Source organism: Pangasianodon hypophthalmus, chromosome 3, assembly GCF_027358585.1.
Source record: "Pangasianodon hypophthalmus isolate fPanHyp1 chromosome 3, fPanHyp1.pri, whole genome shotgun sequence".
In the NCBI taxonomy this organism is placed as follows: domain Eukaryota; kingdom Metazoa; phylum Chordata; class Actinopteri; order Siluriformes; family Pangasiidae; genus Pangasianodon; species Pangasianodon hypophthalmus.
This window is the reverse complement of record NC_069712.1, coordinates 28,589,903-28,615,151: the sequence shown is the minus strand read 5'-3', so window position 1 is coordinate 28,615,151 and position 25,249 is coordinate 28,589,903. Positions and strand designations below refer to the sequence as shown.

General features: G+C 38.5%; 1 protein-coding gene across 3 annotated transcripts in view; it reads right to left on the bottom strand.

Moving 5' to 3' along the window:
- The window catches only part of pde10a (phosphodiesterase 10A), a 103,498-nt gene extending 80,931 nt beyond the window's left edge, over positions 1-22,567 (bottom strand). The window contains exon 1 of one of the 3 annotated variants that reach the window (XR_008301417.1): positions 19,107-20,231. Coding sequence is in view for 1 of the 3 variants with exons in the window: in XM_026939536.3 (XP_026795337.2) it covers positions 19,107-19,377 (271 nt within the window). In the remaining 2 variants the exon portion in view is untranslated. Of the gene's footprint in view, positions 1-19,106; positions 20,232-22,187 lie in introns of those variants that run through there. The other 2 variants (XM_026939542.3, XM_026939536.3) reach the window with 2 other exon arrangements.
- Positions 22,568-25,249: the final 2,682 nt, after the last annotated feature.

Here is a 25,249-nt window from a genome sequence, read left to right as displayed (position 1 = left end):
TGAGAAATAAGTCAAACACCTTAACGTCACCCAAGCTGTGCATCAAAATCAAAACACACTCCTTTGATGGTAAAGACAAACAGGATTTCTTTAAAGCTGCAGAATAACTGTCACCACCTTTGGAAACTTTCCAAAACATACCTAAAGCAAGTTCAAGCCCAAAACACCTTATCCACTTCAGTGAGTAACAGATCATGTCTATGTAGACCTACCGTTGTGTGGATGATTGTAATAGTGACGCACTGTCAAACTTGGGTACGCATGTGAATAAAAGACAAGCATCCATACCTTATACAGGCCACTGGTTTTCTATTTTTTATAATTTCTTCAAATCTGAATAAATATTTGAATCACATTATCAACTTGGGTCATTGTATCTACCCCAATCTCATGTTAGTAATTAACATGTTAAACAAATGTTTACTCGGCCTGTTTGAGGTATAGTCAGACTTAGTGCCTTGCTCAAAAAAATTTCTAATTGAAGGCAATCTCTTTCCGGGCCACTTCTTCCAGCATGGTGGACCATGTCCAGCAAAGCTCAGCAGAGCCTTTGTTCATGTGCTACTTTCTGTTTTTTAAATTACTGCACAGGTATTTGTGTGCTATCAATTTGCTGCAAATACATAATAGGTACTTAGTCTCCAACAAGGTTTCACCGTGATGGATATTTTAGTAGTACTGAAGTGTTTTTTTTTTTTTTAGTTTCCAGTTGGAAGAAGACTGTGAGAATATCTCTTATCACATGCAGTGCAGGAACATCCTTTTTATTTATCTACGGTTTTATTTGTGTGTCTATAATGTATGCATTTATAATGTATTCTTTCATTTGCTATTTAGTCTCCTTTCTATATATATTTTATATTCACATATACAATCTACCTTTATCTTAACACTTTATCTTTCTGTTAGTTTAACTCTAGTTACAGAATATTTCATAGGAGATACTGAATAATATACTTTAAGGAGTTAATATGACACTACAATTTATAACACTGCACATTATACACATCTCTCTCACTGATCATTGAACATTTTCATTTTGTAAAACCATCTTGTCTCCTTTGAGGCATCTCTGCTCCGGCCTGTTCTGCAGGTGTTGAGTGACCTGACCTGACCCCGGTTTCCACTGATCTCTCTGCTGCATATCATTGGACTTGAGGGATACCAGAAGAGGCCTGTGCTTTCCCCTCACTGGCCCACTGTAGGTGTTACTACTTTCAGGATCTACTGCGGTGGAGAGATGTGTCCAATTTAGGAGACAGGGTGGATAAGTGGAAGAGAATGTTAGAATATTTTAGTATGAATACACAGAATGTGTCAGTATCAGTACCATAACAATAAGAATGTATTAAAAATTCTTATTTTGAGGTCTGATTGATTCTATTTGTTCCATACAATACTCTGCAATTCGTTCCACTGGCTGGTTCTGGCTTCTTGCATGAGAGCATTTTATTCTATTGATTTTAAGATTGTGATATCAGTCTAATGTCTTGTCATTTTTTGAAGTAAGCAGAGAATACATATCATCATACCTATGTGCATATACATTTACTTGGTTACTTTATTAGAAATACCTGTACACCTCATTGAAACTGGGAAGTCCAAGATTAGAAAAAGACCAGGCAACTCCCCCCCTCCCTCCATGTTGTGCATTCTGAGATGCTTTTCTGCTCACCACAGTTGTAAAGAGTGGTTATTTGAGTTACCTTAGCCTCCCTGTTAGCTCGAACCAGTTTGGCCATTCTGCACTGACTTCTCTTAACAAGCGCCTGCAGATGTGCCGCTCACTGGACGTTTTTTCTTTTTCGCAATCCCAGGATATCAGGAGTTTCTGAAATACTCAAATCAGCCCATCTGGCACCAACAACTATACCACAATCAAAGTAACCACGATCACACTTTTTGCCCATTCTGATGTTTGATGTGAACATTAAGCTCTTCACCTGTATCTGCGTATTATTATGCATTGTGCTGCTGCCATATGATTGGCTCTCTGGCTGAGCAGGTGTTCTTAATAAAGTGGCCACTGAGTGTAGTAGAGGCACAGGTAATAAGTATATTAGGGGCTACGTGTGGATAAATATCTTAATGTGTTTAACTTAAAAACAGACATTGCGTAGTCTACACGGCCTCTTATATCCTACCATGCTTAATGAATAAGTCCTTCGTACTACACGGCCCAGCTGAGTCATTCAGGATATGACTCTATAGTATTAACACTGTACATTAAAAAGTATTAAAACTGCACCTGATGTCCTTGAGCCTCTAACACTCCTCACCACTCTGTATCCACAGTGAGCCATTCGTTCCTTCACAGCTGTCACACAAGCATCTATGCTCTCATCAGTCCAACTGCGATACACTGCCCTGACCGAGAGGTTACATTGTCATCTTGTGTGCTATAGCAATACACACTCCTAAAACACTAGCAATAATGGGGACAGACATTCATGTGCAGGAGATTATATTATATACATTAATTGAGATGATCAGTTCTAACAGCTTATATATAGCCTTATGTCTAAGCTGTTTAGTTTAGTGTCAGCCTCTAATATGCTGTGCAATGGTTATTAGGACATTTTACTTTAGCTCAGAGTATTTGAGGTTAATAACATGCTCCAAAAGTGACTGGATATATATTCAATTGCAAAATGACTCAGTCTGATTAAATATGATGCTGCCATGCTTGCATGAAGGGCTAGAAGAGCGTCCAAAGTGGAGTATAATCATTTAGGCTCAACTCTTGGCCACATAGTCGAAAAGATTAAAATAGCAAATAGGTACATTTCAGCCTAAGGTTATCAAGCATCAATACAACCTTAGAATCAGTAAAACCTGAGCTTACCTCTTGGTTCATTCAAGAAGTAGCAAGAAACACATGACAGGGTGGGGAATGTGAATGACAAACACGGGTCTGTGATGAAATTCTCTGTGGACATCCTTGGCCGTTTAGTGGAGGAATTGGAGCGCACTGACGCTTTAATGGTTTTCCTGAGGATCCCTAATATCCCCAACACTGAATATTCATGTATTCATTAATTCATTTTTAGTAACAGCTTTATCAGAGTTGGATCCAGAGCCTATCCCAGGACAACTGGACACAAGGGATGCATCAGTACATCACAGATAAGATGGAATATTGTAGACTGAATTATTCTACCGAAATAGTTGAAAAACCAAAGGAAGATGACTGAAATGTTATTACTTGACTGTTAAAGCTGAAATATAAACAAATTGTTTGAGCTGGTTAAATTGCATAGCTAAAGAAAATTGCAAACATTTGCAACAGTCATTTTATTAAATACTTTGCTTAAACATGCTGTTTTATTTCCAAACCTCAGGGCAATTGTGTAATTACGCACGTTTACGAGTCAAATGACGCACAGTACACATAGTGTCTTAAGTTAAAGCTAAAAGTTAAATGACAGTCTAGACCAAAAGATAAAAATAAAGAATAACCCAAAACTGGAATTAAAATTAAAAAATGATAATACAGTATTCCAACAAAATTATAATTAACTAAATAAGTAAAAAAAAATAAATACAATTACAATTAAATAGAATAAGAAATTGGAAACCATGACAAAGTTGGAAAAAATAATTCTGTCTCAACCACGATTTGAGGAAAATGCTCATAATGATCTTTATGAGCCAAACAACAAGGCAGTACCACTGAAATACAACTAAATGGTTACGACAAAAATGATTACTAATATTACAACTAAAAGTTATCACTAATTATGATGTACAATATCTCCATTCTAGCACATTTAAACAGGGTAGAAAGTACTTTTAGCTGATGTATTAAACTGTGCTTGTCTGCATAATGAAGACTTTTTTTTTTTTTTTCAAGGACAGATGTGTTGTTCTCTTTCCTCTCCGAGTCTGGCTTTGTTTTTGGAATGGCCGCTCCCCTGACTGTGCTCATAAACAGTGGAGAAATTATGCATTGAAAAGTCTCCTCAAAACTTACTGTATGTCAAACTAGTGAAGCAGAACAGTTGAAGGCAGAAATGTTACATTTGTCCTTAAAGCGCTCTTTAGAACATCATACTGCACTCCACTAAAGCACAGATAATTTGTTAGACTGCAGGAACACCTGTGATTCATAAAAAAAAATCTCACAGAACAGTCAGCAGGAAAGTATGAGTGTGAGTGCACTGCGAGGGTGTTCACTGTCTGTCCGTCTCTCTCTCTCACTCACACACACACACACACACAGACTGGAAGTGTCTCTGATTCATATAATGCTGTATATACGCAGAAATGCTTGGTTTCATGCAAATAATTACAGGGCAAAACCACAATTTAATTTTGTATATGATTCTGTCAACCCACGTTAAAGTGAGGCTATTATTGAAGAATGCCAAACATCATTGTGCAGGATGCATGTTACACACACACACACACACACACACACACACACTCCGTCCACTGAGACCAGTGACCTGGAATTTTTTCACAGAGGCTGCTCTCAAACCTCAATCTCTGCCCTCATTAACTTCGAAAGATGATTATGATGATGTGTGTGACATACGTCAGCACCTCCCTGAGGGTAGAGAGTGAGAGAGAGTGAGAGAGAGCATGAGAGAGAGAAAAACAAACAGCAGATTTAAGCTTGCATGTGTTTCCCACTGCTGTCTGCTTACGTCTGTAAGGGACGTCCAAATGGACTCAGTGTGCGCCGTCACATCAAAGCCCTCGATATTAGCACCATGCACATGCTCACACCTTTACACATGACACTTGGCCATGCGTCTGTTCACACACACATACACTGCCTTCATTTACGCATTTCTCTAAAACACACACAGGCCTTGATTTACTAATCATCTCAACTGTAGGCCTATATTCTTTTTCCCCCCACAGTGCACTTATGTTATTTTAAGTTTAAAATGAATATATAAATATTACTCAGTTAAATTATGAATAGTTTTACTGTTTATACACTTACAACCATCACATGAAGGACTGCAGTTAATCAGTGTGCTAATCAAACTACATGCACTGAAAATTCTGTTCGAGATGATGTTTGATTTATGAACTAATACTAAGTGCAATTTGTTGCAGTTATTAGCGAAACAAGTACAGTGTATATAGTGTATTAGTATGTTTGTAAAGACAGTTTAATGTTTTTCTGTATAACTAATTCAGAGAAGTCAAATTCAGTCAGAACATTATGATGTTCAACATGGAGATTTGACATTTATTATACAGAATATATAAAACAATATTTCCTTATTTAGTAAGGTGTTCAAAAATAATTGGTATAATGCATATATTTATATAATATGGCATATATAATTACATACACAGTCAGGTCCATAAGTATTCAGACAGTGACAATTTTTGTAATTTTGCCTCTGTACACCACCATAATGGATCTGAAATGAAGCAATCAAGATTTCCTCTAAGTGTATACTTTCAGCTTTAATTCAAGGGGTTTAACAAAAATATTGCATTAACTGTTTAGGAATTACAGCCACTGTTTACAGAGTTCCTCCATTTTCACAGGCTCAAAAGTAATTGGACAATTGACTGATAAGCAGTTTCATGCTCAGGTGTGGCCTGTTTCCTTGTTATTTCATGTCAAATTAAGGAGATAAAAGGTCTGGAGTTGATTCCATGTATTAAATTTGCATTTGGTAGCTGTTCATGGGAACTCTCAATATGTGGTCCAAAGAGGTGTTGATGCAAGTGAAGGAGGCCATCATTAGGCTGAAAAAACAAACAGACCTATCAGAGAGATAGCAGAAACTTTAGGAGGGCCAAATCAACAATTTGGTACATTCTTAAAAAGAAGGAATGCACTGGCGAGCTCAGCAACACCAAAAGGCCTGGAAGACCACAGAAGACAACTAAAGTGGATGATCACAATTCTTTCCTTGTTGAAGGAAAACCCCTTCACAACATCTAGCCAAGTCAAAAATACTCTGGAGGAGGTAGGTGTATCATTGTCAAAGTCCACAATCAAGAGACGTCTTCATGAATGTAAATACAAATGGTTTACCTCAAGAGGTAAACCACTGGTAACAGTCAGGAATAGAAAGACCAGATTAGATTTTGCTTAAAAAAAAAAAAAAGCCTGACCAATTATGACACAAGATTAACTTGTACCAGAATGATGGGAAGAGAAGAGTATGGAGAAGGAATGGAATGGCTCATGATCAAAAGTATACCACATCAACTGTCAAACATGGTGGAGGCAGTGTTATGGCATGAGCATGTATGGCTGCTGATGGAACTGGGTCACTGGTGTTTACGGATGATGTGACTGCTGATAGACGTAGCAGGATGAATTCTGAAGTGTACAGAGCTATATTTTCTTCTCAGATTCAGTCAAATGCTGCAAAACTGATAGGACTGTGGCTCACAGTACAAATGGATAATGACCCAAAATGTACCGCGAAAACAACTCAAGAGCTTCTTATGGCAAAGAAATTAAATGTTCTTTAAATATCAGATGACCTCAACCCAATTGAGCATGCTTTTCACTTACCGAAGACAAAACTGAAGCTAGAAAGACCCACAAACAAGCAGCAACTGAAGGCAGCTGCAGTAAAAACTCAGCATTCGGTGATGTCCAAGTATTAAAAATAATCCTAATATATTTATGCTAGTTTGTCCAATTACTTTTGAGACTGTGAAAATGGAGAGACTCTGTTTAAAAAAAACAAAACAAAAAAAACAATAATTTTACAATACAATAATAATTTTACAATAATTAACAATAATTTTGTTAAACCCCTTGAATTAATGCTGAAAGCCTACACTTCAATCTTGATAGTTTTATTTCAAATTGTGGTGGTGTACAGAAGCAAAATTACAAAAATTGTGTCACTGTCCAAATACTTATGAACCTGATTTTCACACACACACACACACACACACACATATATATATATTGTTAGAATTAAAAATAAATATGTAAACAATATATAAGGATTATTATCTATCTGATATATAATATAAAACAATATACAAGACATTATATATTCAATAAATCCAAGTTTACTATGTGTTTTTTTCTAACATGTTATATATTTTATACATTTTACTTCAACATTCAACTCTTTCCTTCTCCTAAAACTGATGAGCTGACAAATCCACTCGAAGCCAATGTGTGTCTGAATCAAATACCATTTTAAAAACCTTTCATAATCTTTGCTCTATCTAGGAGGCCTATAGAAATACCACCTGTCTGTCTCTTTACCTTTTTCTCTGCCCTTTAGTCATTTTGGTTCTCGCTCCCTTGCTCTCTAATGTCTTCTCTTGCTCACCAAGTGCATTATATTTTATCTTAAAATGCCACACTGTGTAAACCACAGCAGTTGACTTTAATCAGACGGCTCTTGTGCAACAAATCTTCAGCAGAAGAAATTGGACTCCAGGCAGTCTGCCGTTAGCACGGTGTGTCCTGCCTCACTGATATTTAGTTGCGTTATTTAGTGAGGTGTTGCGCGTTACTGCCCTCACCTACGTCTATGGCAACGGTCCAGCTTCTCCTGTGATGTCAGAGAGCTGTGCACAGTGATATCAGTCATTGCTGGCTGGCACAGCATTCTTTGTACGTGCACAAAGGTGCCTAAAAGACAAGTTATACAAGCCGTCTCTTGCGCTCTGTACTTATCCGCCACCCGTGGACAGCACGTGCCATTCTTAATGTGCTGCTGGAGAACAAACACAATGTCTCCCCTTTTAGTCTCTTATACAACGTGATTTGGGTGAAGGACAGAACTGTTTAACTTAGAAATACTGGTCTTTCCTTGCCTTAAGAGAATTAAATCCTCACAAGCTTTGAAACTACACATACAAATATATATGTATATATACACACACACACACACACACACACACACACACGTATACACACACACGTATGTACAAATACATTATTCAGAATGTGCAGGTAATGTGTTATAAATACAGATAAAATGAGGTGGTGCACTTTTTTTTTCACAAAGCTTGCCAGAACGGTGTCAAATGTCATCTGGTTGAGACTAGACATGCAACAAAAGAATCAGGCAAGCAGGAGGTTTTTATGACCGATACGAAGCCTCTGGGAGAAATAACGCAAGTGATGCAATTACAGCAATGTTTTTACAGCAGTTATTCATTCATCCTTAGTAAATGCCTGGTCAGGTTCATGTTGGTTTAAATTAGGCTACTAGTTTGTTCTATATTGTTATATTTCGGAAATAGAACCAAATAAATTTGTTAGAAAATGCTAGAAAAAGTGAGCAGGTACAAACAAATATAATACAAAAAAAGAAACAAAGAACAAAACCTTTATGGTTTAGGCAATACCCACATTGAGCTTAATACAAATACAAATACAAAACATTTAGAGCACTAAACAAACAGTGGCATTGCAACACACGTCTAATATGAATATCTGCGGCTTATTTATCTGTTTACCTGAATAATCCCATAATACATATTAAAAAAACATATAAAGACATACACATATAAACTAAAATCCTAGCCTTAATTTCTGCCAAAAATGTGTTCTGCAGAAAATATTTGCGCGCACACACACATTATATTTATATATATTATAGCTGCTGCCATTTCAAAAAGCAAAGCCCAATGCATACCCTTCCAGGAGTTTAAAGCTCATTTAGCCACCAAAGCTTTAGCATACACAAAAAGAGCAACTTTTATTAATCACACAGATATAGTAATACTGTTATACTGTTGTTGAATAAGAACCATCATGTTACGCTGAATTTGCGGACAATACACATATAGGCAAAGGCACCACTTTGCAATAATCCTGTGATGGAATTAGTTAGATTTTTTTTTTTTTTTTTTGAACAGCTGCTCTGTGTGCACATAAAAGTGAGCGTGGCTGGTCATCATGTGACAGACTGCATGTAGTGAATCGCTGAACCTACAATTTGCCAAGTATGAATAGTCACTCCCTGGCCACTTTAATAGGAACATTTGTGACTGAGCGTGGCATGGCTGTTGGTGCCAGACGGGCTGGTTTGAATATTTCAGAAACTACTAATCTCCTGAAAGTGTCACACAACAGTCTATACAGGATGGTGTGGAAAACAAAAAACACCCAGTGAGCAGCAGTTGTGTGTATGTGTGTATATATATGTAAATACATTTTGCCATTGTTAGATTTTACTGTGGAAAACTAATATCAAATAAAATAAATATTAATATTATATATAGTGGTGAAGGGAATGTGAAGGGGCAGAGTCTTCTCTCTGAAATAAGAGTTATCCATGGTCTGAGCTTATCAGCATTAGTCATACACCAAAGTCATGGGCATATATAATTACATATACAACCAAGGGCACTTGATGAAGGACACATCAGAGAGGATGAATATAGCTAGAAGGAATCAAGAGGAAAAAAGAAAGAAAGAGGAATTCATGCATGCAAGAGAGCTCAAATAAAGAGCAGATGCAGAACTTGTTCTTCAGTATGAAAACAAGCAGTTATTACTTTTAACAGTGGAAATATTTCAGTTAACCCTCTCACTACCTAGCAATGTTAACTAACCCTTTCACACCAGATTTTCAATTAAAAAAAAAAACATATCCACAGATTCTTTAAATGTTTTTATTACTAAAAACTGCATGTCATAAATGTGACTTTCTATAAATAATCACTTATATTGAAAGTTAAGATATCAAAAGTAAGTGTGTAGGAATAGAATGAGTGATAAAGGATAAAACATCATACCTAAAATTTTTAAAAAATCTTTCAATGTTTTTGTAAAGAAAAAAAAATTTTATAGACAATATCATTTTTGAAAAAAATATAGCCTTTTTCTTTGACATGAATAAAATGTACAGAGTTTAGGACTGTTGCATGATGTAGCTCACGTCAGAGGTGAAAAACTAAGATGGAGTAATTTTTTTTTATTTGGGATATGGATAATTTACAATAAATTTAATTTAATTTGGGATAAGATAGAGCAGAGACATGCTGCATTGAAAATGCAAATAGTCTCGAGAGCAACAGAACTCAGGATAATGGTTCATCTTAACCTGCACTAATAGTCTCAAACGACTCAGCTGATTTACAGCTTATAGCTCAAGTGTAGACACTGTGTATGAAAGGGTTAACCTGGACTAAATTAATTTTGTAGTGATACATCTGGAGAAAAAGGGTGTCATGCCACCGTCCAGATATTTTTTGCTTTTTTTTAACCTTGTTACATTAAAACCAGTCTTGAATTACGATGTTAACATAAAATAATATACTAATAAGATTTCCAATCTCTCTAATGCTGTTTAAAAAAAAAAAAAATCACTGTCCAACATCTAGTACAGTAATACACTAACTGAAAGAGTAATTATGTCCTAGCGCAGGACGAGCTGAAGAAAAAAACAAGGAAAAAAAAAAACAAAGAAACAAAAAAAAAAACCAGACCTACACACCATATTAAGCTAAAAATTTTGCTTGAGGCAATAGTGCTTTATCATGTTATCATGTGGGTGAATAACCATCACAGCTTTTTTGTAATGAGCATTTTTTTTTTGCTTAGTCATTGTTTCAGGGAGCCCAGAAAAAAAAAAATCCTGCGTGTAAACTACTTGCCTTACAAGGTAAATTAATTGGATCTAGCTTTTTTCCTCATTACAGCTTGCCACACAAATTAGGCGAGTGTGTGAAACGTGACAAATGTTCATTACAAATTATAAAATCAGCATGACAAGACGGGAATGGTACTTCAGAATTAATCACATATTCTGTCCGACTACAGATTTGTGATCCACAGTGTGGCGACTTTTAAATTAAAGAAAAGGTGTGGCAGAGAACAGAAACCACATCAAGCAAAGTGATGCTGAAGAAGCAGAAACGTGACGTGTGATGTCATCAGCCTCTTCCATTAGCCAGAGGACACATATCAATACAAACCTGTACCCAGTCATCTGATCCTCCTGCTCCACACACACACACACACACACACACACCTTTTAATCCCATCTCTGTATTTATTCTGCATTTCACTTTCCCTACAAGTGCATAAATATAAACATGACTCCCACAGAAAAGGATGTAAAAATACATTGATTTTTAGCAATTAAAATGAATTGTCCTGGAATTAAAATCAATGACATGTTGGCAAGCAATGAGAAAACTTCCTGGCAAAAAATGAAGATCAAAATAACAGGCATATTTACTTGGAGTTTCTACAAATTAATGCCTCACAGAAGGAGGAAGCGAAATGGAAATGGAAAACAAGATGGCTAGACGGCATTTAGGAAAGGCGGGAGAAAACGAGAAAGGGTAAGTGAGTAAACAAGAGTCAAAAGATTATATAACAAGGATAAGGAAATACGTTCAAGACTAATATAACGAGTATAAGAGTGCAAAGCCTTTTTCAAAGCTACGAATAACCAAATAATTTAACGACAGATTTTTTTTTCCTTGATTATATAACGGTATAGAGACACTTGGCCACTCTACAGCCTCTGTTCTCAAAGTGGGGTCTGGGAACCTTCAGGGGTGAATGAAACATAGCCAGGGGCCTGTTTTTTTTTTTTTTTTTTAATTCTTCAATTAAACCATTATACATATTATTATAATTATTATTGAGTGCTTATAGGTGTCAGCCTGTTTAACTAGCCATGTGAATTGATTTAAACCAAATAACAAAAACAAGTAGGCCTATAAATAATGTCAACCTGAATCTAATAACAATTTTGATTTTTCTTACAAATGTGATCTGAAATAAGAAATTAAAATAAATTCAAAAATAAAAATAGATTTTATAAACAAAGTAAAAATAACAAGAAGAAATTAAACACTCAATTGTTCCAAAAAAAAAAAAAAAAACAGCAATTATTGGACACATTTCAATAATGACCTTAATGTTTTAAGTTGAATTATATATATTTTATGTAAAATAAATCTGTAGTGAGGGAGTGTATGAAATTATTTACTCTTTTATTTTAAGTTAAAGGAACCCCGCTGTGCACAACACACTGCGCATACTCATGTTGTCCTAAAGGGATTATTTTTGTTACTTTGTCGCCATCTAGCGGTCAGTCTGGATAACTGCTACACACGCTCACTCGTTCTATACTGACCATGATGCTTTGCGGCATGCAGTCAGTTTATGGCGGTGATGGAAGCTCAGTGAGATCAGGAACGAATTCAAAGCAACACTGTCTTCTGTATTGAAGCCTAATAACTCATTTTACAGACTTCACTGGTACATTCGCATCGAATAGCTGACTATAAGCAATGATTAAAAAAAAGATTTGAAATAAAACATTTTATTTTGCTATGATATACAGCCTCCTGGCTTGTAGGAAGAATTTATACGTTCAGCTGTTCTCATATTATATTTGATTTATAAATCACCATCTTATATATCACCATCTTTCTCGTCTGGTTTCATGCTGAAGATGTAAAACTGTTGAATTCCCTCTACTGTTACTTATTCCCATGATCTTGCCTTATTATGGTGAGAACCAGACGGTTTTTTGCACTAGTGATGGGAATTCCGGCTCTTTTCAGTGAGTCGGATCATTTGGCTCAGCTTACGAATAAGAGTCGACTCTTTCAGCTCCCAAACGACTCACTGCCTTTCTTTTCCCCCCCTTAAGCCGGACAAGTGATTATTTTTCTTTACCTAGCAATGGCTGCAATTGTTTAATGAAATCTTACTCTACCTTCTAATTAACAAAATATCACTACTTTGCATTGCACTTTATAAAATCTATTTAAATAATTGTTAAATTTGTTGCAATTGTGCAACAAATAAATTTCAATGCAATGTTTTTAACAGTAAAAAAAGGATCTACCCCCCCAGAAAATAAACTGTTAACCATTACCAGAATTACTGTGAAGGCGTGAAAGTAATACATTACAGCTGTGTTTATTTAAAAAAAACTGGACATTTCAGTAACATTAAGATACTGGTAAATATACACTAACTTCCTGTCACACCTACTACCAGGAACCCTGTTGCCAGTGAATTTTTTCAGTGAATGCTTTACAGTACACAACTATCCCAAAAAAAAAAAAAAAAAAAAAAAAGAAGAAGAAGAAGAAAAAAAAAAAAAAAGATTTGACTGGTTCACAGATGACACATTAGTACTTGTGCTCTGGCATGCATCCCAATATCCACAACATTCACCCAAACTGGAAAAAAAAAAAAAAAAAAAAAAAAAAAAAAAAAAAAAATCAACAGCTCTTTCAGCTCAGCAGTATTTAAAAAAATGTAAATCATGTTAACACTTAACACTAAGAGGAGATTTGCTCTCTCCTCTACAGTATATTGCTAAAACAGAAAATTCTGTTCACAAACTTTGAGTTGGTATTTAACATCACTTAAAAACCCTAGATTTACAAAAGCTGTACATAAGACGGTATACACTGTCTATGGCCATGAGGCACCAAAAAAAATCCCTGCTAAAGTGCTTTAAGTGAGAAGCAGCTTTAAGGTTTTCTATGTAGAAACAGCATGGATTCTAACAGTCTGACAAACTAAAGGTGAAAAGTTTAAGCCCCAAAAACCTACCCCTCGTTCCCATTTATCTTCAAGATCCTATAAAAGGTTGTAGCTCAGGAGTTAAGCTCATACTTACTCAGGAAGTTATTAATGTATTTAATATACATTAAATACTTCAGTCAGGATTTAGGTTTGATCACAGTATGGAGACAACACTGGTTAAAGTAGTAAATGACCTGCTACTGGCTACCTATCATGCCTCATGCTCTGTGTGTATTACTTGATCTCAAGCCAGCTTTTGGTACAATGAATCATGATATCCTTCTTGATAAACTAGAAAATTTTGGGGTGTTAAGTGAACCACTGTTCCTTGGTTTAGAGCTTATCTGACTGATTGCTTTCAGTAAAGATTGGTGTTCCACAAGGCTCTGTTCCAGGCCCATTGTTATTTTCCCTATATATATGCTTCCTCTGTGTACAATTATTCTTAAACATGGTATTAGCTTCCACAGCTATGCTGATGACAAACAGATGTGTGTTTCTGCAAAGTGTGTGAGGATGTGCAAGACAAACACTGGATAATGAGTAACGTTCTAATAATTAATTCAATAAGACAGAAAGGCTTCTACTACAGCTACTAGAACAGGCAACTAGAAATAAGCTTTCTGATAATGTAGTACCTGAAAGGGCATCCAGGGTTACATCATGTACCTTGATTAGAAACAAAGCTAAACTAAGCTCCCAAAAAACAAGTTAATGCATTTGTCACCTCCAGAGTGCAGTTAGTCCAGGATGGAGTCCTTAACAGAACTAAAAAAAAAAAGTTAATCCATAGAAGGTTCAGTAAACTGAAATGATTTGATCCTGTGCCCTGGAACGCTGTGCCTTCTCCTACTCTGTCGCTCCTGATTCTTCATCTGGAGCATCCTGCACTCTTTATTCAGCTCCTGCTTCAGTGGAGCTCACCAGAATTTCACCAGAATTGTTTCATTCTTTTAATTTAATTTGATTTAATTGGACAGAACTGAATTGATCTGAATTCACTTCAACCGAATGGAATTGAATAGAACTGATTCTAATTGAACTGACGTGAACTGAATTGGCCCCACCCATGCCTATTATGACAATCATCTCCTTAAACAATCCATTTTAGAATGTAGAGACATTTTTTAATTTTTGGAACAAGTCCGACTGATCTGATAACTGTACAAGACCCATGTCTGTTCAAAGGTTTATGGTTGTACATCAACATCTGTGAGGCCTGTAAAGGTTAACACCTTTTGAATCAAATAATAATTAAGAAGATATTATGAAAAAACTTGTGGTGGCTTAAGATAATTATTCTGCTGTCATGGGGTTTTTGTGATGTCATACAAATGGATGGAACAATGGTGGCATAGGATGTAGGATTAACTCTGCTATAGCTCTGTAACACTATACTCCTGCTATACAAGTTTTCATTTAATCCAAAAAGGGTAGGCCTTTCTAACGACATTGTATCTCTAAGTTAAGCCGCCTTAAAACTCGACGTCTTGTTACACTGATGTTCCCATTTATTTGTACTGCTTTTATACCAGAGAAATATACTGGCAGAATTCAGGATTAGGATTGTACAATCAATAGTTGTTTACTTGCCAGTTCACAACGCCCAACACATGATCCGTACCAGCAAACCATGCATAGCCAGTGTAATTTGTAACATTACCAAAATCATTACTGAAAGTGATTCCATCTGCCTGTAAAGTGAATGCTCATGAATTTCAGGATTTCCAAAAAAAAAAAAAAAAATCAGGCCTGAAGTTAAGACTCTACTTCCTTCCAGAAAACCCACCTCTGTAACTCCAATGAGCCTCATTTTTGCATTCATAAACAAACAACACTAACGCAGTATGTTCAGTTATCTGACCAGGTTCTTTTGGTGCCTAAAGATCAAGCTGGAAAAAAGATTCGTAGGATTACAAATGCTTTATAAGGACACACCAGATGGGCTGGTTTGAGTATTTCAGAAACTGCTGATCTCCTGGCATTTTCACACACAACAGTCTCTAGAGTTTACACAGACTGGTGTGAAAAACAAAACACATCCTGTGTGCAGCGGGTCTGCAGGCTGAAACACCTTGTTGAGAGAGATTGGGGAGAATGACCAGACTGGTCTGAGCTGACAGGAAGTGACTCTTTACAAACAGAGTGAAATCACATTTTTCTTCATTCTGATGTTTGATGTGCTGCTGCCACACGATTGGCTGATTGGATAACTGGATAAATGAGCAGGTGTACAGGTGTTCCAATTAAAATGGACAGTGAGTGTAGCTAATACCAGAAAAAAAAATTTACCAACACTAGCTACTGACACACACAAAAAAAACCCTGACACTACCAACTAACAGAAGAAAGAAAATACAGATGCAAGTTACGCACAGAAAAAAATGTTATTGTCAGTAGCTACTATTAACTTCTAACACCAACTACTGACAGAATAAACGACTCATTAGATACTGATAGGAAAAAAACTAGTTATAACATTGTATGGCCTAAACACTTACAAATACATGTAATGTGTAGAATGTAAAAAGGCTATTCAGTGTAGTAACCAGGGCCTGCCTTTGGTACAGACAACATCTAAAGGGAGGTGCCAGTTTACCAGGTTTCCAGCAACAACTGAAACCTCCACTGTCATCATTCTTCAGTATGGTCCACCTGAGGCCTGAACACCCCTTACTCTACTCTCCTCATTCCACACCTCTGTTGCAATACGACCACAAGCAATACAGCATATGTGCCAAATTTGGAAGGTCGATATATTCACTTGGAAGTAAATGTCAGTAAATTTAAATGAAACTGGCTGCAAATTCTGTATTATGGATTATTAATAAGTGTGCCTAAGACAAATACTATTAATATGAATAGTAATATCGCAGTAGTGTCACTGAGGTAGCCATTTTGTGAGCATTTGAACATCTCATTAACATTGTCTTCCCAAAGCAATTACTTGGATAAAATTTGCTTGCAATTGTTTAACGTTGATTGATGTGTTGATTGATACAACTGACATTCTTATAGGTCCTGACTAATTATTGTAGTTAATCATTTTAACTCTTTATTTGAGCCTTTGCTTCTAAAGGCACAGAGGTTTGGAACAAAATAGTGCCACCAGTAGTTGGAAACAAATGCAATTTCCTTTAACAAATACCTTTATGAACATCATATTGCAATGTAATCTGAAATGTGTAACCATCCCTAACCAGTAATCATCTTTTCAGTAAAAAAAGACACTGAAGTGCATAAAGATTTTGTTGCTGTTTTTGCTATTTCAGGAAAAATTTTGTTTGTGAAGGAACCAGGAAAAATGTTGAGTAAGTGATTAGACATGGCTACAGTGTCTCACCATTCGTGGGAAACGAGGCTGATCTGGTCTGCAACCTGGGGAGAGTTCCCCTCATGGACAGGTCGAGCCTTGGCTTCAGTTAGACAGACAAAAAGGCTTTTGTGGCTCCTGATATGAATCTCAATGGATCTCTTTCTAAGCCTCCATTCCTTCTCCTGGCCACAGAGAACATGAAGAATAAGGGTTCGATGAGAAAGAAAATGCAAGACTGCAACACTGAGCCGGTGACCAGATTATTAATTTGTGCAAGGCTGCGATGTGTGAAAGGTTTCACCTTGCACAAGCTAGTTTTAATGCTAGAAAGGAAAATGGAAAGCACAATCTCTTTTAGGCTTTTCTGTACTTTATGATGTCCTTTATTCTAACTGATTTAGAATGTTCCTTATGTCAAAGAAGACATATTGCAATTTCTATGTACTGTAAGTGCAGTATTTCTTGCAAATGCCCAGATGCCATGCTCTACAGGCTGAAGGAAGTGCCCACTTCCCCCTACATGCCAGCCAAGGGAGACACACAATCTGGCTTGGCCTCTTAAGAACATTCATGTGGGGTCACACAATGTGTGCAAACAACACAGCCAGACTCCCTTCTACTCAAAGGCCTGATTGTGCCAGCCCTGGAAGTTGCGGTATGTCCACATAGCAGACAGGGGCCATGTGACTGAAAAGGTCAGTGCATGCAGGGTCTGGCATACCATTATTAAAAAGTAAACCTAAAACAATGTTAACACACCTTCCGGGAGGGTCTTGGAACTACTCTTCTGCTCTATACTGTAAGTCCAACATTACTGTCTGCAGTGTTGGTAAGAAGCTAGCTACAAGAACAACTAGGACTGTTTGCATGTTTTTTGTTTATGTTCTGTAAAGCTGCTATGAGACAATGTTCATTGTTAAAAGCGCTATACAAATAAAATTGAATTGAATCGAATTGAATAGAATAGAATACAGGAAGCGACGCTACTAGCCTAACTATATGGTTAGTAGTGTGGCAGTAGCTGAGCTATTTTCAAACTAATGTAGTGGTGTGGCATTTTTTTTTTGATCATGCTAATTTTTCCCTTTTTACATAGCCCATTAAATGGTATTTTTTAATCCAACAAACTATAGTCTGCAGTACAAGCCAGAACTCTCAGCTAACATGGAACTGTCTGGAGAATAACATACAGCTACAGAGGACGCATTCTACTAGTGATAAAAATATGACTATCAAGCATCCATGGCCATATTTATCAATGCTTACGAGCTTGAAAGATACACGCAACAAATCATTCACAACTGTTTGTAAGCAATGCGAACCAGAAATGAAAACACTCTCAACATCCAGTTATTTAAGAATACATAAAGGGTGGGGAGCTTGTGTTACGTTTTCTTTGTAACTTGTAACGTAGCTAGCTACTTTATCAAACGAGTACCTCGGCTATAGCTTTGCTATTTTAAATTATGAGTCGCTTACAGCTTGACAAATTACATTTGCAAAGCAGCTTCCCTAGCACTGTGTCCGAGTGTCATTTAATCAACGTTTTCATTCATTCATCTTCAGTAACCACTTTATCCTGGGCAGGGTCAGGGTGTGTCCAGAGCCTCTCCCAGGAGCACTGGGTGCGAGGTGGAAGAATACACCTCAGACGGGTGGCCAGTCTATTGCAGGGCACCGTGCGCGCACACACACGCGCACACAATCGTATACTCATTTACAACAAGGGGCAATTTTGCATCGGCAATCCACCTACCAGTATGTTTTAGGGAGGTGGGAGGAAAAACAGGTGAATCTGGAGGAAACCCACACAAATGCAGGCAGAACACACAAAACTCCACACGGAGAATAACCCAAGCTCAGGATCGATCTCGTTTAACATTCGATTGATGTGTGGAGAGAATATGGAGAATTACAGATGAACATAAAGTGTTGTCCATGGAGTTATATAAAACCCCGTTCCGGCTGAAACGTAGGCATGTAGGAGCCTTTCAAAGCCTTCCTCAGCCTTCCTCATCACGTAGGCCTACTCATGATACAAGGATTTCACTAATTCTCTCAAGTGTACTCCATGTGTTCTTCCTCTCCTCTGCCTGAACGAGTGAGTTACTCAGTACAATTGAGCAGGATATCCAAGGCTACATGGATCTCATGCCCCTGTCCATGAGCAGTTTACATCAACATGCAGCCTACGGGCAATTTGTTTGCCATCACCAAGCGTCTTTAATGGATTTTCGTGTAGTAACACATCACCCGCAGTGACTGGCTCACGGTCAAAGGTTTGAGTCAAACCAGCAGTTAAGGTTCGAGTTTTCATACCTTGGTCAGCGCAGCTTGAACGCGGGAAATCCTCTGCTCTCGCGAGCTCTCCTCCTCCTCCTCCTTCTCCACCTCCTCTGTCATCGTCGTCCGGAGTTTTTCGTTTCTTCGACATTGGGTGTTCTAGATAGGACACAATGTTTTGGAAATGCCCTCTGAGCTCGAAGGGGAGACGTGAGTGAAAGCGAGGCACTCTGGACTGTGCAGTTATGCACATGCGTTTGGCCGCGAGGCGAGAAGCAGGAGCTCCGCGCGCCGCGATCTCGTGCATTCAGACTCCAGCGGTTTGCCGTCCAAAAACCCGCGCGCTCAGGGAAAAGTTGGCAGGTGCGCAGGCGATTAGCCTACAGAAACGCACGGCGACACATGCACGAGTGACTATAGGAAAACAACAACAACAACAACAATAGACTAGTTTTCCTATTGCTCGGAAACAAGCTTCCCTTGACAAATGATGGAATACCTCCGCCAAGTGACTTGTTCAATCACGTGTGCCCGGGATTATACTGAAGCAGGAAAAAAGTACACGTCCACGATAACGCACGGCTAAACTCTCGCGCTCCTGCTCGTGGCGACACGCACATCCACGCGGGTCGCTCTTTTATTCTGCTGCTCCACTGTAGCATGTCCATAGCGTTCATTTGCATGGTCAGCTGTGAACTCAGAGAAAGAGTGCACAGATATGATAGATGTTTCGCTACGTTTTGGACTGAATGCGACTGAAATGTCAGAAGGATGCTCTCAACATCTTGCGTGTTTTTGAACCGACTTTCTATCAGTGTCAGAGTTTACTAAATTCCTCACAAGTAAGCGACAGATGCAGTAACATCTGTGCCGTCAGGGAGAAGCTTTTGGTATCCTTGTGTGGCCAGTTTAGATGGACACACGAGCCAAATCGCTATGCTATGGACGACTGAGCACCGCGTCGCACCTTTGGCTCTCGCGCACATATCGATGGTCCAGCGACGAATTAGAAGCGTTGCGCGCGCCCTCATCAATCTCTCCGCCGAACTGCCTGATCCAGTTGCCAGGGAAACGCGGACTGAGCGAGCGGGCATGGTTTCAGAAGCCGCTTTAAGTACTTCAACTTTGCGCAGTGGTGAGCTCCCTGTAGCAGCGAACTCTCAGGGACTTCCAGTGGTCAGAGTGGGGCTTTTTGACAGCACGAGGCGATCAGTTTTCTGTAAATAAAGGGTTGCACGGTGTGTGTGTGTGTGTGTGTGTGTGTGTGTGTGTGTGTGTGTGTGTGTGTGTGTGTTGGGGGGGGGGGGGGGTGTTTGGGGGTGGAGGGGAGGGAAGGGGGTGGTTGTTGCTTTTCCGTTCGTGAGCCAATGACGTCAGTGGCCTCCTCCGCAAACGGCAGCAAGGCTGCAGCTCCAATTGACTTCAATGATAACCTCACTTAGTTCTTTACGCAAGCCGTTCCATCTGCGTACGCGCGCTGGACGAGCCACTGACTGGAGGACGCATGTGAGAAGAAGATGAACTGTTAAAAAAACAAAGAAAGAAAGAAAGAAAGAAAGAAAAACAATAGAAATAGCACAACGCACGAACCTAACAAAAATGTGCCTCTTTAATGATCTTTTGCAGAAGTCAATACATTTAGTATAAAATCTCACAAAAGGTAGTGCAAACTCTGCATTCCTGCAGCATGGCATTGGTTATTAAAGTTGGGAAAGCGCGCGACACCTGTTGAATGAGATGTGAGCGAGAATCAGATGAAGCTGGGAATGAATTGGGCTGTGCGTCCTCACTCCCTGTAATAATAATAATAATAATAATAATAATAATAATAATAGTAATAATAATAATGGCTGTTGCACCGGCTCTGCTGCAAGATTTCAATACAAAACATGAGCTGGTGTGACTTGGAAATCCTGCTTTGAGGATTATCATTTAAAAATCACACCCTAGCCAGCTGTTTTATTGCACTTCTGCGTTTATCATATGGTATGAAGATTTCCTGCAAATGCTCGCCTTTAGCATTCTTCACTAATGCCACTGACGAACGCTCCAGTCCAACAGGCTCTTGGCGCTCTGCTCTCCCCCCATTCACTGCAGCTACTGACGTCAAAGCTGCTTGCGTCAATGCGCCCTCTTTGACAGAAGGAGATTTTTTTTCCCTCATAGAGGAAAAAAAAAAGAGAGATTAGCAAAAAAAAAAAAATGTAAAAAATAAATAAATAAATCCCCCAAAGCACAATTTTTCTCCTGCTCATTTGATTCTTTATATGCAACGTGAGAAGAAAAGTAGGCTTTAAACCTACAGCAACTACATCTGGTAATTCTTTCTGGCATTAGGAAATCAGCACGAGACCTTTGAGATCGTCTGTAAGGATCTGTGAAATGTGAGGCAGGAATTCTGGTTTGCAAATGCACCTCTTTGTAGAATGCATTAGGGGTAACACCGCAGGCCCGTGTTTCCGCCTCCCCCCACTGCGCACGTGTCGCGCTCGTACAAAGTGAATCAGGCTTGCGTCGCTGCGTCTCGCGCCTGTATGACGCGCGTGCTCGCGCCGTCGGAAGCGCGTCACAAATGGCTTGCCAGCCGCGCGTGACATGCAAACGCACTTAAAGGAAAGTTATAGATTCTGACTGATCTGCAAGCTGCCCGAGTAGGGTGCAATCAGTGACCTCGCATTACTCGCATGGACTCTATGGAATATTTCTGTTGCATAATTGCACATTTTGCAAACAAATAACAAATTCCACAATGTGATTCAGAAAAAAAAATCATACCCACAAATAAATAAAGATATACACAAATATATAGTGTTTCATATATTTTAAAAAAAAATGGTTCACAAATGTAGGACACTTAGCACTCTCATTTGGAGAGTCGTCTGCATTTACATGTATGAAACGTTTGCATGTACAGTGTATGAAAACAGCATTGCTTTTGTATTCATGACATTTAGAAAACGTACCACACTGAAAAGCAAAACCTTCACTGCACTGCTCCTATGTTGCTTAACATCTTTACATGAAAAGGCAACCTGGCCTGCTTAGTATATTGCTTACTAGTCTTCTGTAAATAGCACTTCTTCTTTAAAGAAAAGAAAAAAAAAAACATTGGCCTACCTTAAAGTTGGACTTGCCGTGAAACCAGAGCTGACAAAGTGCATCTCAGATAATGATAAAAAAAAGAAAGAAATCAGTTTCTGAGCTGGCTACAGCAGTGGGAAAGTTAGGTACACTTGGCGTGCGATTTGGAAACGCTGATTTCATGTCTTTGCTGAGTAAATCATGCACAACCTCCACGGAAATGTTAACCTCCCTGAGGAGCAGATGAGCAAAAAAAGAGAAAAACTTTAATTCCTTTGCCAGATCTCTTCCAGGAATGTCTCTTAGAAAGAAAGCAAGTTTGTCTGCAGGTTGCAAACGATTTTGCGCCATCAGTTAAAAAGCCAAAGCGCCTGTCTTCTGTTTTTAATCCTTACATCTCCTTTCTCATGTCGAAGTGACTTTTTTTGTGTATCAACACACCTCGTTAAACTAATTTGGTTAAGGTTTACAGGGTGACACGTGCTATGATTTGTTATCCAATAGCAGTTAAAACAGGGGCCCAATCAGCCAATTAAAATGCTGAGATTATTTCAATCCCCTCCCCTGACATTCAGATAGGCCCAAAAAATACATATTTGATTGGAACAAGTAGGCAGGAGAAATGTTTCTGAAATCCACAAATGATCTCAGGCAGCTCAAACATGATGCATTGCACATGGAGAGATCCCCAAGTAAATGCAGTCGATTACAGGAGTGATATTATGCACTCCAAATGTATTTGTGGACTAAGTTTGTGTTTGTGAAACAAAAGTATTTTCTTAATCTCCTGTATTTCAGGGTACAATAGCAAGATGTTTGGGCTGCAAAGACACCCTAGCATGACCAATGTCCTGACTGCTTGGGACTGGATTATCTTCAACAAGCACTTACACAGCCTTGCCCTAATTGCACCATAATGCAGGAAGCACATCTTGCAGGCTATGGAAGAACTGCTGCCTATTCAGCAACCTCCCCGATGCTGTAGGAGTGCAGCCTGAAGTGAAGCAGGCAATCAGGAAGGCGAGCTCCTTTGAGGCTCAATCAAAGGAAGGACAGCAGCCGGCACAGGGTCGGGCTTCTCAGACCTGCTCAGAGAGGAGAGAACATGGTGAATTCCATACTGATAGTCCTCTTAGCCTGTTCCATGACATGGAATTCACCATCCACCATCACCAGATTCTACAGTCTCAATGTTGTGTCATCAGACCTCATGAGTTCTGTGGTGAGTTTGAGTGACTCTCACCCTCATTCAGGAACAGTATCTAACCCAGAGTAATCCTCAGCAGAAAACAGTATTGATACCAGGGGCGTTAGTTGGACTGTTACTGGCTGGCTGCAGTGCCATGCAAAGTGAATACGCTGTCCTTATGCTCTGCTCATATCATGTTCATGTAACTTGGAACTCATATAGACATTTACACACCTTATTTTCCTAGCTCAGCATGAGAGGATGTTAGTGTTCAGTTTCAACCCCTTTACTGGTAAAAGAAATTGGTGTATATTCATTTTTCCCTCACACTAACTGACTGTGTGAGCTAGCATTTGGCAGAAGTGAGACCTGTCAGCCAATAAGACACGAGAATTTCCACATATTTTCCCGTAAACCCTGTCTGATTGGTCTTGCCTCTGATCACTGAAGATAAAATACAACACTCCTTTCACCGAAGATCCAAAATTACAACACTGCCGTCTTCGTTTACTGACGTTCAGTTACCTAGTGACAAACCACTCCAAGTGGAGAATTATTGAGGGCTAAAGAAAAACTCTTTGGGGTTACAGCCCCGAGTGCCCAGGCCAGCTTACGTCCCTGATTGATATGTTGAGTGATTCTCATTTTGTCCTCAACTATGATCAGTATCAACACTTGAGTGAGTCTCGGCTTCAACAGAAGATAGCAGCTGTACACACGGTGATTCTCAGCCTCAGTAGAGTACATTATACAAAGAATGAGTGATTTGAATCATCAGTAGTGAGCCGTATCAGTACTTTAATAAATCGTATCTTCAGCAGAAACAATATCAGCAGTTGATCTAACTGTAAACATGGATCAACATCAAGTAAGTGATCACAGATCAACATCTTGTCCCAGAGAGTGGCACATTTCACCATGACTAGCCTAACAGAAACATAATCTGACATAAACAGGAAATGTATCCATGCTCAAGACACAGAGAAACAGTTAGTATCTGGCAGTGTAACATTTCCTTCACATGTCGGTCTCTCAATGTAGTTATTTTAACAATGTCCAGATACACTGTGCTTTACAATTAAGTGGTGATTGATGCCTTTGTGCAACAATGACAGTAACAAACTATAGAAACAAAATATGATGAAGTTGTTGCAAAATGGATCTACATTTGAATACACTGAATGACAAAATAAAGTATGACATTACAATAAGAGTAAAACATTTTGTAAAACAATGCATTTATAGTCTGTACACTTGCACGTTTTGCTCTGTACACAGCGCAGATTGAACAGAATTACAGAGTAGTTTTGTTTATGGCAGATGTTGCACCTAATTAAGGCTATGTTAAAACTGTGCCACAACTGGCTGCTGAACCATACTTATAAGGAAGTGCTGCAGAAGCTCACAATATTCATTACGTCAACAAAACTGTTTAAAATGGCATTGCTAGCATTGCTGAGACCTGAACTGATTCATTAATCTTTGGTGTGATTTATGTGATTTATCCTGGACAGAGTTGCGGTGGATCTGGAGCCTATCCTGGGAACACTGGGAGCAAGAGTACACCCTGAATGGGATTCCAGTCCATCACAGGGAACCACACACACACACAACTCACACACACACACACACACACACTCACTCCTTTGATATATTTATTAATTCAGGGACACTTGCAAAATGTGGGGGCACTTGGGTTAAAAAAAAAATGCTCACACACATGTTGTGCTTTATTTGTGCCCACAGGCCTGTACTGACGTGTAAAAATGGCACAACAGGTTAATTTTGTCAGTGTGGATTTTATTACTGAGATTTTTACTTGTTGCAGTGCCACCTTGTGGCGCTCTATGAAGTTTGATGGGAAAAGTCCTTGAAGAAAAACTTTATACTTTAGTAGGATTTTAATTAT